At 39.5% G+C, this 15,204-nt stretch overlaps 1 protein-coding gene across 1 annotated transcript in view; it reads left to right on the top strand.

Annotated features, from left to right (window-relative positions):
* The window catches only part of dnai2b (dynein, axonemal, intermediate chain 2b), a 69,930-nt gene that overhangs the window by 47,723 nt on the left and 7,003 nt on the right, over nucleotides 1-15,204 (top strand). The window contains exons 11-12 of the mRNA XM_043714737.2: nucleotides 6,214-6,360; nucleotides 10,323-10,550. Coding sequence (XP_043570672.2) covers nucleotides 6,214-6,360; nucleotides 10,323-10,550 — 375 coding nt within the window. The remainder of the gene's footprint in view (nucleotides 1-6,213; nucleotides 6,361-10,322; nucleotides 10,551-15,204) is intronic.

The raw sequence follows: 15,204 nt of genomic DNA, 5'->3' as shown, positions 1-15,204 counted from the left end.
GATAATCCAATAGCATTGTACTGAGATATAATTCCCTTGGACCTTAGTCATGTATATATTCATTTTGTTTTGGTGTCATAATAAGAGTCATAGAGTCATAGAGATGTACAGCATGGAAGCAGACCCTTCGGTCCAACTCGTCCATGCTGACCAGATATCCCAACCCAATCTAGTCCCACCTGCCAGCACCCGGCCCATATCTCTTCAAACCCTTCCTATTCATGTACCCATCCAAATGCCTCTTAAATGTTGCAATTGTACCAGCCTCCACCATTTCCTCTAGCAACTCATTCCATACATGTACCACCCTCTGCGTGAAAACGTTACCCCTTAGGTCTCTTTTATATCTTTCCCCTCTCACCCTAAACCTATGCCCTCTAGTTCTGGACTCCCTGACCCCAGGGAAAAGACTTTGCCCTATTTACCCTATCCATGCCCCTCATAATTTGTAAACCTCTATAAGGTCACCCCTCAGCCTCCACCCCTCCAGGGAAACAGCCCCAGTCTGTTCAGACTCTCCCCATAGCTCAAATCCTCCAACCCTGGCAACATCCTTGTAAATCTTTTCTGAACCCTTTCAAGTTTCACAACATCCTTCCGATAGGAAGGAGACCAGAATTGCACGCAATATTCCAACAGTGGCCTAACCAATGTCCTGTACAGCCGCAACATGACCTCCCAACTCCTGTACTCAATACTCTGACCAATAAAGGAAACGCCTCCTTCACTATCCTATCTACCTACTTTCAAGGAGCTATGAACCTGCACTCCAAGGTCTCTTTGCTCAGCAACACCCCCTAGGACCTTACCATTAAGTGTATAAGTCCTGCTAAGATTTGCTTTCCCAAAATGCAGCAGCTTGCATTTAACTGAATTAAACTCCATCTGTCACTTCTTAGCCCATTGGCCCATCTGGTCAAGATCCTGTTGTAATCTGAGGTATCCCTCTTCACTTTCCACTACACCTCCAATTTTGGTGTCATCTGCAAACTTACTGACTGTACCTCTTATGCTCTCATCCAAATCATTAATGTAAATGACAAAAAGTAGAGGACCCAGCACCGATCCTTGTGGCACTCCACTGATCACAGGCCTCCAGTCTGAAAAACAACCCTCCACCACCACCCTCTGTCTTCTACCTTTCAGCCAGTTCTGTATCCAAATGGCTAGTTCCCCCTGTATTCCATGAGATCTAACCTTGCTAATCAGTCTCCCATGGGGATCCTTGTTGAACGCCTTACTGAAGTCCATATAGATCACATCTACTGCTCTGCCCTCATCAATCCTCTTTGTTACTTCTTCGAAAAACTCAATCAAGTTTGTGAGAGATGATTTCCCACGCACAAAGCCATGTTGACTATCCCGAATCAGTCCTTGCCTTTCCAAATACATGTACATCCTGACCCTCCGGATTCCCTCCAACAACTTGCCCACCACCGAGGTCAGGCTCACCGGTCTATAGTTCCCTAGCTTGTCCTTACTACCCTTCTTAAACAGTGGCACCACATTTGCCAACCTCCAGCCTTCTGGCACACCACCTGTGACTATCGATGATACAAATATCTCAGCAAGAGGCCCAGCAATCACTTCTCTAGCTTCCCACAAAGTTCTCAGGTACCCCTGAACAGGTCCTGGGGATTTATCCACCTTTACCTGTTTCAAGACATCCAGCACTTCCTCCTCTGTAATCTGGATATTTTTCAAGATGTCACCATCTATTTCCCTACAGTCTGTATCTTCCATATCCTTTTCCACAGTAAATACTGATGCAAAATACTAGTTAATGATCTCCCTCATCTCAAGCAGCTCCACACAAAGGCCACCTTGCTGATCTTTGAAGGAGCTGAAAATGTGTTGCTGGAAAAGCACAGCAGGTCAGGCAGCATCCAAGGAACAGGGGAGAATCAACGTTTCGGGCATAAGCCCTTCTTCAGCAATAAGGAATTCCTCATTCCTCATTCCTGAAGAAGGGCTTATGCCCGAAACGTTGATTTTCCTGTTCCTTGGATGCTGCCTGACCTGCTGCGCTTTTCCAGCAACACATTTTCAGCTCTGATCTCCAGCATCTGCAGTCCTCACTTTCTCCTCTGAGCTTTGAGGGACCCTATTCTCTCCCTAGTTACCCTTTTGTCCTTAATTTTTTAAAACCCTTTGGATTCTCCTTAATTCTGTTTGCCAAAGCTATCTCATGTCCCCTTTTTGCCCTCCTGATTTCCCTCCTACTCCTACTTCCTTTATACTCTTCTAAGGATTCACTCGATCTATCCTGCCTATACCTTACATACGCTTCCTTCTTTTTCTTAACCAAACCCTCAATTTCTTTAGTCATCCAATATTCCCTATACCTACCAGCCTTTCCTTTCACCCTGATAGGAATATAAGTTTTCTGGATTCTCGTTATCTCATTTTTGAAGGCTTCCCATTTTACAGCTGTCCCTTTACCTGCGAACATCTGCCTCCAATCAGCTTTCGAAAGTTCTTGCCCAATACCGTCAAAATTGGTCTTTCTCCGATTTCTTCATTCCTGAGAAGGGCTTATGCCCAAAATGTCGATTCTCCTGCTCCTTTGATGCTGCCTGACCTGCTGCGCTTTTCCAGCAACGCATTTTTAAGCTCTGATCTCCAGCATCTGCTGTCCTCACTTCCTCCTTTCTCCGATTTAGAACTTCAACTTTTAGGTCTGGTCTATCCTTTCCAATCACTATTTTAAAACTAATAGAATTATGGTCGCTGCCCCAAAGCGCTCCCCCACTGACACCTCAGTCACCTGCCCTGCCTTATTTCCCAAGAGTAGGTCAAGTTTTGCACCTTCTCTAGTAGGTACATCCACATACTGAATCAGAAAATTGTCTTGTATGCACGTAACAACTTGATAATGCATGTGTCAAATGTTAACTTGTATTTCTGTTGTTACTGCAGTATCATGATCCATTATAATGTTTTCTATAATCATTCAACTGTTAGATATTTGGAATCCCTAACAATGCATTCATAGCAGTTACCAACAAAAATTGAAAATATCAGCTATTCATAACATTTGTGTACTGTTAGAATAAAGGCAAAATACTGGATTGATCCTGGAAACGTAAAACAAACAGAGAATGCTGGATGAACTAAGCAGGTCTGACAGCATCTGTGGGGAGAGAAACAGAGCTTAACATTTTGAATTTAATATAACTCTTCTTCAAAAGTTCCAAAGAAGAGTCATACCAAACTCGAAACATTAACTCATCTCCAGACAGGATGTTAAATGTGCTTACTTCCTCCAGCATTATCTGCACGTGTTTTGTATACTCTCTTAGTTTGTTAGATTTTAAAATTAGATTTGAAAAAAGAGTGAATTGTATGAGCTAAGAATTGCAGGCTGCTGCAGAGTTGCAACCAGAATTGAAGGCAGTATTCAAAAAGTGTCCTCACCAATGTCCTATGCAGCGATAACATGACATCTCAGCTCCTATACCAATGAATAGCAATGGTAAAGTTACATAGCATTTTCAGCATATAGACAAATCATTCTGCCCAAATACTCAGTGCTGGTATTCATGCTCCAAACCTTCCAACTCCCACTGTGTTTAGTCTACCCCATCAGTACATCTTTTTTATCTCCTTTCTTCTGCTTGTCTTTTTTTCTTTTAAATGCATCTGTGCCTTTCACTTCAACTGCTCCATGTTTCCCCATTTTAATCATGCTTTGGGTAAAGCGGTTTCTCTCATTCCTTATTAGGTTTATTAATTTCATAGATTTTTATCAATTTTATAGGTTACATTTTAAGTGTCTTTGTTTTGCCTTCTTTGATAAGTAAAAATATATCCTCTGTACCCATTTATCTATCTCTATTAGGTTAAGGCTCAGAATTCAGTTTTCTTAATAAAAAATGTATCTTTTGTTTTGTTTGTTCTAATTTGTGGGAAAGCTGGGAAAGGTATCAGGAAATGGATTCAATCAGGCCTAGAGATGTGTACAAAACATCTAGGAACCATTTAAAAACTTCAGTAAGAATTTTGAAAACAAGCAAACCTGAAAAATACGCAGGAATCAATGCACACCCTCAAAGTGGGAAGGCATTTTCTGAAACAACAGAAATTGCTGGAAAAGCTTAGCAGGTCTCGCAGCATCTGTGGCGAGAAATCAGAGTTAATGTTTCTGGTCCAGTTATCCTTCCTCGGAACTTATGACATCTGCAGTTCTTTCAGTTTTTATGAAGACATTTTTGACTCGTAACTCTCTGTGACATGAAGCGAAATACCTTCCACCCACTGGTGTCTATGCTAGTCTCCCTGGCAGCTTTGTTCAGTACTACAGGGCCACTTATTTTAGCCCAGTGCTGCTTATGAAATGAATAATAAAAAGACATGTTTATTATAAACTGCATATCTAATGAAAGGTCATTGACTTGAAATGTTAAACCTGTTCTTTCCACAGATGCTGCCAAACCTCTAAGAATTTTCATCATTTTCTGTTTTAATTTCAGATTTACAAATCTCTGTCTTTTGCTTTCGTTTTAGCACAATCTAGGTCTGCTTATAAATCTAGCTACCTGAAATTCCTAACCATAGTTGAAGTCACGACTAATACAGTTTTTAATTTAACTACAGCTACAGTCTTTCTAAATATTGTGTACAAAATGTCATTATTACAATTAATTGGAAGGATTACCTCATAATGTGAATATCAATGGTACAAGTGCAATGTTTTTGTTATCATATGGTAAACTTAAGTTCAATTTTGAAACGTGCTTAAAAACTATTTTTTTAAAAAATATATAATTTTGTTTCCTTAATTTGATTTCCAAAGACATTTGAACTGTTTTATGCTAGAAGAATGCACTTTTTATAACTACATCGTTACACCAGTCTACGACTATAATGAGCTCACACAGATTAGTTTGTTTTGCAGCTCACATTCAATTTCATTTTCCAAATACAAGCTGTTATCTTTTACTGAGGTTTTAATGAGGATTCTGTTAATTAGCAAAATATTATGTGATTTAATTTTTTAAAGCATTTCCTTTTCTCCTCAATATCAGTCTACATATTGATCTTTTTTGTTGCAAGACCTAAATGTTAGTATGGCTCTTATCAATTCCACAAATGTATCTTAATACTTCTTGAAGATACATAAAAGCCAAAACAAGTTCATTTTTCCCTCTGTTCCTGTTTAAAACAGAAACTTGTCATTAGTCTGTACCCTACTGATACCCTGTCCAACTAACTGTTTTAATCTATGAGGAATGGTGCTCGTCAGTTCTTTCTAGTCACTGTGTGTACATTGTACTTCTTACTACAAAGAGGATCTATGCCTCACTTAAAAAATCTTTTGAACAGATTCATCTGTAAGTTGATGCTTTATTTATTACAACAAGATTTATTAATTTTTGAATGGGAATTTTTATAATTTTATCTATTCTTACATCTCAAGACATGAAAGCACATTGTGAACCATTTTCTGAAATTGCCTATTTGGAGCATCCTGACTCCTCTTCTGTTATTTTGCTCCCTGTGGGGAAACACCTGGCATCAACCTGATGCTTATTCTAGTGGGAGACTTCAGATCAGGAGCTCAAACTAAAAAATGATTAGCATTAATCTGACCCCTACCACTCAATGTCTTTTTACAGGATTAAAAGATCATGTGTAAATGTTCTTATTAAATTGCAATCTAAGAAAATATTTAAAAATGAAAAAGGGACATGCAGCTGTTTGTATTTGTCTTCACTTTTTATTGTTTTCATTCACTTAGCTGAATAATTTTTCAACACAAGTGGTTGTTTTATGAAACTGCAGTGTAGAGGCATTTTAATAACTCTGATGCTGAACCCATTTTAGTTTTAGTTCAATTTCAGTTGCTACAAAATAGTTTTAGTTGACCATATTTATTACATAGATATATTTGGCTGTCATGATAGCAATATTAAATGTTGTGACGTCGGTGCACTCATTTTAATTTGTGTTTGGTGTCACATGATAGTGATGGAATTTTTCTATTTCTAAAGTGCCATGGCAATGAAATGTCTATCATAATGTACTACTTCTTTTAGCCTGATATAACCGATAAGGATTCCATACTGATACTGAAGGAAAGTTGAGTTTAGGTATAGTTGCTAAGTAAAAAGGGAGAACTGAGTGTAATGTATTTCATTGTCAAATTGCTGTATTATGACCCTTTTCATAAACACATTCACCTTCCTTCCTCTCCCCATCCCAAATATTTAGGTGTGTGATGAAGCTCTGTATAGTTTGCGCATCCAAGACAATGGGCGATTACTTGCCTGTGGTTCTCACCTAGGCACAACTACACTACTTGAGTTCTCATCAGGTTTCTGTACTTACCAGAAAAATGAAAAAGCACTTGCAAATGCGGTAAGTGTTCAGCGCTAGAATGTTTTGTCCCCATTCCTAAAGTCAGCTTGTCTCCACTGAGCTGTAATTTTATTTGTAAAATTAATGGAATACATTACATTAAACATTCTTTTAAATAAAACCTTAAATCTGAAGAGTGTGCACCAGATCCAAAAAAATGAGTGAAATTACAGGCAATGTTGCCAAATTATGTAATTTTAACAAATCTACAGAATGCATGATGTGAAGTAATGCTGATTAGATATTGACTAGAAGTTTGTGTCCCCTCTCCAACTCTTTGATGTTATCTCTGCATTGTCCTAATGAAATCTCTTTGTTTGGTGCCTTCCTGAATAAACTTTCTCATTTGGTCAGATGTTTGACCTCTTCAAGGATGCTTTGAGAGCACTTCCAGATCCTCTTGAGAATCTTCTGGAACAGTTAAGTTCACAGTACAACAGAGTTGCTTATGGACTCTGATGTTAGGCATACCATTGATGTGTTCCACCCAGCACAGGAGTTAGGTGTTTAACATCTCAATGTTGGGCATGCTGGCTTGAGAAAGGATGCTGCTATTGCCACTGGATTTGTGAAAACTTACAAGACTCTATGACTCTACGGTTAAGTCTCCAAAGCATATAGTAAAAGGGATCATTGCTATCCGGTGAACCACAATCATAGTCTCAGGTTTTTGATTCTAGTCCTCAAATATTCAAATATAGCAAATCCAAGAAAAATGCAAGAAACAGCACCAATCGCAGTACATGGTCTTTATTGGTGGCTGCCTTTGACTTTGTTGGCTACCAAGTTAATGGAATGCCCCCTTCAAAAATTGATAACCCGTTAAAATATGTCACCACTGCAATGGGTCACATCTTTTCATTTTAGATTACAGACTGAAAATGAGAAAAATGAACACTGCGTTTTAGAGGGAGAGATTGTACAAGGGGGAAAAATGAAAGAAGTGCAGATGCTGGAAATCAGAAACAAAAACAGAAAATCTCAACAGGTAGCAGCATCTGTGCAGAGAAAGCAGAATTAACATTTCGGGTTCGGTGACCCTTCATCAGAATCATGTTGTAAAGCAGGGTTACTGGATCCAAAACATTAATCCTGCTTTCTCTCCACAGATGCTGCAGACCTGTTAAGAGCATACAAGGAATTGTTTGCACTTGTAAACATTTAACTTTCCTAATTTTGAATTGGATTCCTTTGCTAATGTGCTCTGTTTTAGATTAAATTAACAAATATGCTATTCTGTCTCTCTGTGGTTTAAACCACTTCACCTATTAAAAGTAACTGATGTAACTGACACTAATCTTTTCTCTTGTGTAGCTACATATAAAAATACCTCAATCTAAAATCCCATACCCACCCTCACTGAGCAGAAGACAGTACATCGCTGTTCATCTGGCTGCCTTAGACTGTTCCAGGCCATTGCATCCCAAATTATTTCTCAATAACCCAATTTTAATGACTTTGACTTTGTGTAACTCTAGAGTAAACAAAATTCGGAGTACAAGAGCTGTTGAGTCGGAGCAGAGAAGCTACATTTATTGAATGGTGAGGTGGGGAGGGGGGGGGGGGAGGTGGAGAATGTGAAGAAAGGCTTAACTAGGCGAAGAGGGAGAAGCAGGCTTCATTGGCTGAACAGAGAGGGAGGGTTCAGTTGCTGAGTAGAAAGGGAAACAGGAATTGAATACTGGGGATACTGATGAAGAGGCAGTCTACAAAACAAAAATGCACTTATCTTTTAACAGGCTTCTCTGGGCCCTCCAGCTGTCAGGAATCAGTACAAACTCCACAGCAGCCATTGGTATCCCACACCTTACAAACCCAAACATCCTGTCTTGTGACTGCTGAGGGTTACGATCCACAGTTTTGATTTGTCTGAGACGGCTTTTCACTTTCTGGGAGAGCAAGAGAAGATGCAGAAAAAAAAACACCCAATTTACCCAACCTTTCAATGGTATCAACCAATCATCAGTAAGACTTGATACCTAAGCTCCTCCCCTGGCTTTGTACTACCTCATTGTTAGACCATAAGACATAGGATCAGAAATTAGGCCATTCAGCCCATCGAGTCTGCTCTGCCATTCAATTATGGTTGATAAGTTTCGCAACCCCATTCTCTTGCTTTCTCCCCGTAAACCACGATCCCTTTGATACTCAAGAACCTATCATCTCAGTTCAAAGTTTGTGCGAAGATTTGTAGCTCGGGTGCTCGTTGATGGAGTTGTTGAACTCCATCAACAAACACATCGACCTGGACCCAATATACCAACCACTACAGCGGACAGCTGAAACTGACAACCGGAAGCGGCAGGGACAGACCACTATAAACACCGGAGTAAACATCAAAGAAGCGCTTCGCAGGAGGCTCCCAAGCACTGATGATGTCGCCTAGCCAGGGGACAAAACGTTTGCAACAAAAACTTCCAGCTCGGCGAACAGAACCACAACAACTATCATCTCAGTCTTAAATATACTCAATGACCTGACCTCCAAAGCCTTCTGTGGCAATGAATTCTATAGATTCACTACTCTCTTGTAGTTTACAAAGAGCAGCTGTCTAGCCAGACTGGCTAAGAGACAGCTGCAAGGGCAGTTTCAGAGAGGTAATGGTGGAAGTGCAAACTTGTCCTCCATGGTGCCACTGTCCCTGAGGCAGTTCTCTCCTTGTCATTTGCTGAAATACAGAATACCAGCATTTTTTAAAAGTCTTGATACCCTGACAAGCACCAAGATTCACATCCACAATGGAAGCTGTCTGTACCTGATAGCAGCAGCCTGGCTTCTGTTTGAACTTCCACAGCAACACTGAGACATTGGCAGGCCTTTGCCTTTTTAGTGGAAGCTAAGACTGTGGCTTGCAGTTGCTCCCTTATGTACAGTTTGGCAGCACTGCCATGGAGGTGTCCACCACATTCACTGTGGGGTTCATGCTCTGCACAATGACCCGAGCAATTGTGGATCCAGATGCTGTGCCCATAGTCATCAACTATAAACTATCTGGCTATGCACCAAGTCTCTATATCCACATTTGTCAGTGTTTTCCTTCAATATGCCCAAAAATGTCCTAATTTCTGCAGTGGAACTGTTGTACATTCACAGCCTGGATGCTGTTGAGGCAGGTCAACTGAATACCTGGGGGCATAGAGAAGCAGTGAGAGGTTTGTATGCATGGCTTAAAGATTTGTGAGGCAAGGCCCAGCACAAGGGATGTTCTTCGTAGCCAAATTACTGGCACCTGAGGCTCAAGAGGGTCCATTGTATTTGGTTCGGGATGGATCTTTTGTGCTTGGGTTGAGATGGGTTTGCTGTCCTTGGGTCATGGCTGGGAACATGGCAGGATTGATACTGTGGCCCTTGATGTTACTCCTTGGCCTTGATATGAGGATGAGATGTAATGTATAAATATTAAGGGTGAGTTGTGTTTTTCAAGGACTGATGCATTGATTTGGGGCAAATGAATTTCACACACTTTCACCAAAATCTCATTCTAACTCAAGTTGCAAACTGTTTTGGGATGTACTCAATGAGTTTGGATTATTTTAAAATTACGATGATGTGCAATTATTTAATTTTGATGACAATCCCTTTTCCTAAATGGATAACAAATTAATTTTTAGATAAATTCCACTTTTAAAATAATCCACAGACTTTTAACATTATAAAATGGAATGAATGCTGTATTTCTGCTCATCTGTCCTTTGTAAACTGAGTGTAATCTGATTTCTGCTTTTATGGTGTTATTTTATGGTTTTATTTCATCAGTCTCATTTTGACTTTGCATTAATTAACTTAATATATAAATTTGTATCTTTCAATTGAAAATGCACAAAACCCCAAATTTTACAAAGGTGATGTTTTAGTTTCTTGTACATTATGTGAATATTATCTTTGTCCATGCTGATTTTAGCTAAGAGTATTGATCTATAAATACAACATTTTAAAATGTTATAACTAAAGTGTATTTTTAGTTGTTTGAGAGGGAGACAAAACGGGAGAAGATTCTAGAAGCACGTCAACGTGAGTTACGTGTAAAAGAACGTGCTAAATCTGAACAAGGAAAGGTCGTGGAAAACAAAGAAGTAGATGAGGAGGAGACTATTGAATACAAAATTGCACAAGCAGAGAACGCATTCTTTGAAACTATTGAGCAAGAAAGAGCAAGATTTGAAGTGGAGCCAGAAAAAATGGACCAACAGGTAAGTTGAAGGGGAGTGAAGGGATTTTATTAAGTTTTGAATTGATAATATTGATCTGCTTTTAATTTTAATGCCAAAAACTTGAAAAGCTGCTGAGATCCATTTTCTGCTTTATCTGTACCCCCAGTAATACAGAGTGTTAAAAAGTAGATTAGTCAGTGTTGTCTCTAACAGTACTCCTTTTGCACCTCGTAAGTGATTAAACATGAGTCAAATGTGGACAAATTGAATTAGGGAAAATTACATTGAAAAGTAAATTTGTCATGTCAAGATTTATTTGAATGTGTATCACCTAATAGATTAACATAGTTCTTCTCATTTCAGGCTTCCCCCATATAGAAAATATCTGTATCAATAATTATTGTTATCTACACTTTGATAAATATGAAAAATAATTGTTTTTCCAAGTTAATGAACGACTTGAATTTTCTATCCTGATAGTTATCGTTTTAAGTTTCTATATTTGATTAATGTGTATGAATACAGTTAGGCAATAATGAAACTTGAGTAGCAGGCTTTCTATTTGCATATCACAGTACAAGGAGAACAGAGCACTTTCCTACGAGATGTTGCTCTACTTTGCCATTGCTGCAACTAACATGGAAATAAAAAGTTAACATTCGTTGGCCTATCTCTAATAGAAGGAATGTTGAGAGTTAAAACACAGCAACTTAATTAAAATTTTCAGGTTTCACTCCTACCATATTTCTCCAATTTTGTTGTATGTTTTAAATTTGGTTCCCAGACTCCTATTCAATTTGAGTTTACAAATGTTAAGTAATCCCAGTTTTCCTATAACTGTTCCAATGTCTTAATACTATACCAAAACACCTAACCATTAAAGTTGTATTTGGAGTTTTGTTCCATATTTACAAGTTGATTTCTGAACTAACATTTGGAGTAGGAATCAAAAGTTTCATCACCAAATCTGACATATGGAAATCAGCTTTAGGGACAGAGAATTTTGGTAGCCTCAGATTGCCTTATCCTTTCAGATGAAAGCAGAAGAATGAAGGCGAGAAATAGCAGTTGATAGTTTAAGAAGGAAAATTGTGGTTATTTTATAGTGTTGCAGTGACATTGGCAGTTTCTAATATCTTAATTATTGATAACTTGGCCATACCAGTTTCCTTCGTAGCATGACTTACCAGTTATCTAACTTCTAATTTGAAGATGTATGTGATTATGCTTTTAATAACATGAATGGTCATTGTACTTGTGTTGGACTATTAACTCGAGGCAAAATATGAAACTGGATCATTCAATTGGTTATTGTCATTTGTTCACTGAGGACAGACTTTACTATTACTACAATAATAATTTGCATTTATATGGAATATTTCATGTAAAAACACTGCAAGGCAGATAGGTGTATTTATATATAAAAAAGGTTTGGAGCCAGAAATTTTTAAAAAATGAGAGTAACTGATGAGTGTGATGTACTTTAAGAATGTTGATCAAGATCGACCTAGAGGCAGGAATTTTAACTGCCAAAAGTTAAATTCTTGTTACACTGTACGAGGTAGTGGTGAGGCTGCAGCTGAAATTTTGGATCCTCATATTTAAGAAAGGACATGCTAGCGTTGGAGTCTGTTTAAGGGAGATTCACTGGGCTGATTCCTGGATGAAGGGGTTGACTTCTTACAAATGGATAAGCAAGTTAGACCTTCATTTATTAGAAATTTGAAGAATGAGGGGTGGTTGTATTGAAACACACACCATTCTGAGGGGACTTGACTGGGAATGCTGGAAAGTAGATGTTGGGAAAATATTTCCACTACTGGGGAATCTCAAATTGGGTGACATTGTTACAGAATAACGAGACACTAATTAGAACTGTAACTTAAAGGAATTTCTTCTCTAAGGGTTGTGACTATCTGGAGTTCTGTACCCCAGAGTTACAGAGGTGAGATCCCTGAAAGTATTTAAAGAAGGGGTGGATATTTGAAATGGATATTTGAAATATCAAGAAGTTTGAGAGCTATGAGGAGCTGTCACAAAGAGGGAGTTGAAGCATAGGGCAGATCAGCCATAATCTTATAGAATGGCAGGGTCAGAGGCTTGTGGGTCTGCTCCTGCTCCTACTTAGAGTCATAGAGATGTACAGCATGGAAACAGACCCTTCGGTCCAACCCGTCCATGCCGACCCGATATCCCAACCCAATCTAGTCCCACCTGCCAGCACCCGGCCCATATCCCTCCAAACCCTTCCTATTCATATACCCATCCAAATGCCTCTTAAATGTTGCAATTGTACCAGCCTCCACCACATCCTCTGGCAGCTCATTCTATACATGTACCACCCTCTGCGTGAAAACGTTGCCCCTTAGGTCTCTTTTATATCTTTCCCCTCTCACCCTAAACCTATGCCCTCTGGCTGTGGACTCCCCGACCCCAGGGAAAAGACTTTGTCTATTTCATCCTATCCATGCCCCTCATAATTTTGTAAACCTCTATAAGGTCACCCCTCAGCCTCCGACGCTCCAGGGAAAACAACCCCAGCCTGTTCAGCCTCTCCCTGTAGCTCAGATCCTCCAACCTTGGCAACATCCTTGTAAATTTTTTTCTGAACCCTTTCAAGTTTCACAACATACTTCCGTCGGAAGGAAACCAGAATTGCACACAATACCAACAGTGGCCTGGCCAACGTCCTGTACAGCCGCAACATGACCTCCCAACTCCTGTACTCAATACTCTGACCAATAAAGGAAAGCATACCAAACGCGTTCTTCACTATCCTAACTACTTGTGACTCCACTTTCAAGGAGCTATGAACCTGCATTCCAAGGGCTCTGTTCAGCTCATATGTTCTTTTGTTCAAAAACAGGAGGGTTTGTCCTGGGCAGGCAATCAAAAGGTTAAAGTTCTCCAACTTGACACCAGTTCACATCCATATCGAACTTCATCTTCAGCAGAGTGCGATTGGGTGTGTGTGACCAATTCTTCCATATGGAGGATCCAGTCATTGTGGTCCATATTAGTGGCCATAGTACCCATATTATATGGAGGACAAGAAATGGTATGTAGTAGTAGTAAAGTCTTTTGAGGAAGAGCATTCCAAAGACTCAACACTTCCTGTGAGACAAAATGTTGTCCTCATCTCTTGAATGGATGACTCCTTATTCTGAAACAGTGATCCCTGGTTCTAAGATTCTCCCAGAATAGGAAACATCTTTTCCACATGCACCCTAACATGCTATATGTTTCAATTATGTTACCTTTTTGCTGTTTTGGCATAGGACAAATAAAATTGGAGAAATTAATGCATAGCTCAAAGACTGGAGCAGTAGAATCAGGCTATGATTTCTGGGAGCTGGCACTGCTGTTAGGGAAAATGGGGGCTGTGCTGTAGCAATGATCTGCACCTGAATTGTGCTGATACAAATGTTGTAGTGAGCTGCAAAACTAGAGACGTAAAGAGGTTTTTAAACGAAATAGTTTGTACAAATGAGCAAATTTTGGAATATTTGAGAAATCAAAAACTAAAAGCAAGCCAAGTGAGAAAGGTATTAATGTGGGAAATGTAAGCCGACCATGTCAGGAGAGGATAAAGTGAATGAATCTAAGAATACGTCAGCAGATGAGGCTAAACATTACAAAAATAATAATGGCCAGAAGTAAAGGAAATATATTTCAATGTATGTGGTCTTCAAGACAAACATGAACCTATAGCACAAATAACAATAAGCAAATGCATTATAGAGAGACAGCTGCAGAATGCCATGGTTTGGGACCAGAATATTGAAGAGTACATAACATTTAGGAAGGCCAGGCAGTTGGAAACAGTAACATAATGAGAGGTAGTGTATAAAGGAAGAAACAATGGGAGCATGTCAAAAAGTCATGAGAGTTTTAATCTATGTAGAGATTGGAAAAAATTCAGGTTGGCAAAGGTTTCTTAGTAAAGCACAGGGAGAGAGTAGTGTGCCCAAGTATTTTAAATTAAATCACAGCAATTATTTGGGCATGAAAGCAATGCTAACTGAAGGGCACTGGCAAATTAGATTAAGGGGTAGATCAATAGGGATGCAGAGAAAGATATATATGGAGATATTTCAGAATGCACTGGAGATATATTCCTTCAAGAGAGAAACATTCCAAGGGAAGACTCTCAATCCATGGTTAACTAAAAAAAGTTAAAGATATTGTCAAACTAAAGGAAAAAAGGCATACAGTTGTGAAAAACCAGGCGGCAAGCCAAATATACAATAGAGTCATAGGGATGTACAGCACGGAAACAGACCCTTTGGTCCAACTCGTCCATGCTGACCAGATATCCCAACCCAATCTAGTCCCACCTGTCAGCATCTGGCCCCTATCCCTCCAAACCCTTCCCATTCATATACCCACCCAGATGCCTTTTAAATGTTGCAATTGTACTAGCCTCCACCACTTCCTCTGGCAGCTCATTCCATACATGTACCACCCTCTGCGTGAAAACGTTGCCCCTTAGGTCTCTTTTATATCTTTCCCCTCTCACCCTAAACCTATGCCCTCTAGTTCTGGACTCCCCAACCCCAGGGAAAAGACTGTGTCTATTTATCCTATCCATTCCCCTCATAATTTTGTAAACCTCTATAAGGTCACCCCTCAGCCTCTGACACTCCAGGGAAAACAACCCCAGCCTGTTCAGCCTCTCCCTATACCTAAAATC

The sequence above is a fragment of the Chiloscyllium plagiosum genome, unplaced genomic scaffold (assembly GCF_037043375.1).
Source record: "Chiloscyllium plagiosum isolate Xiang-an unplaced genomic scaffold, Cpla_swu_hap1 HiC_scaffold_25, whole genome shotgun sequence".
Classification (NCBI taxonomy): Eukaryota; Metazoa; Chordata; class Chondrichthyes; order Orectolobiformes; family Hemiscylliidae; genus Chiloscyllium; species Chiloscyllium plagiosum.
This window is presented reverse-complemented; position numbering and strand designations above follow the sequence as displayed.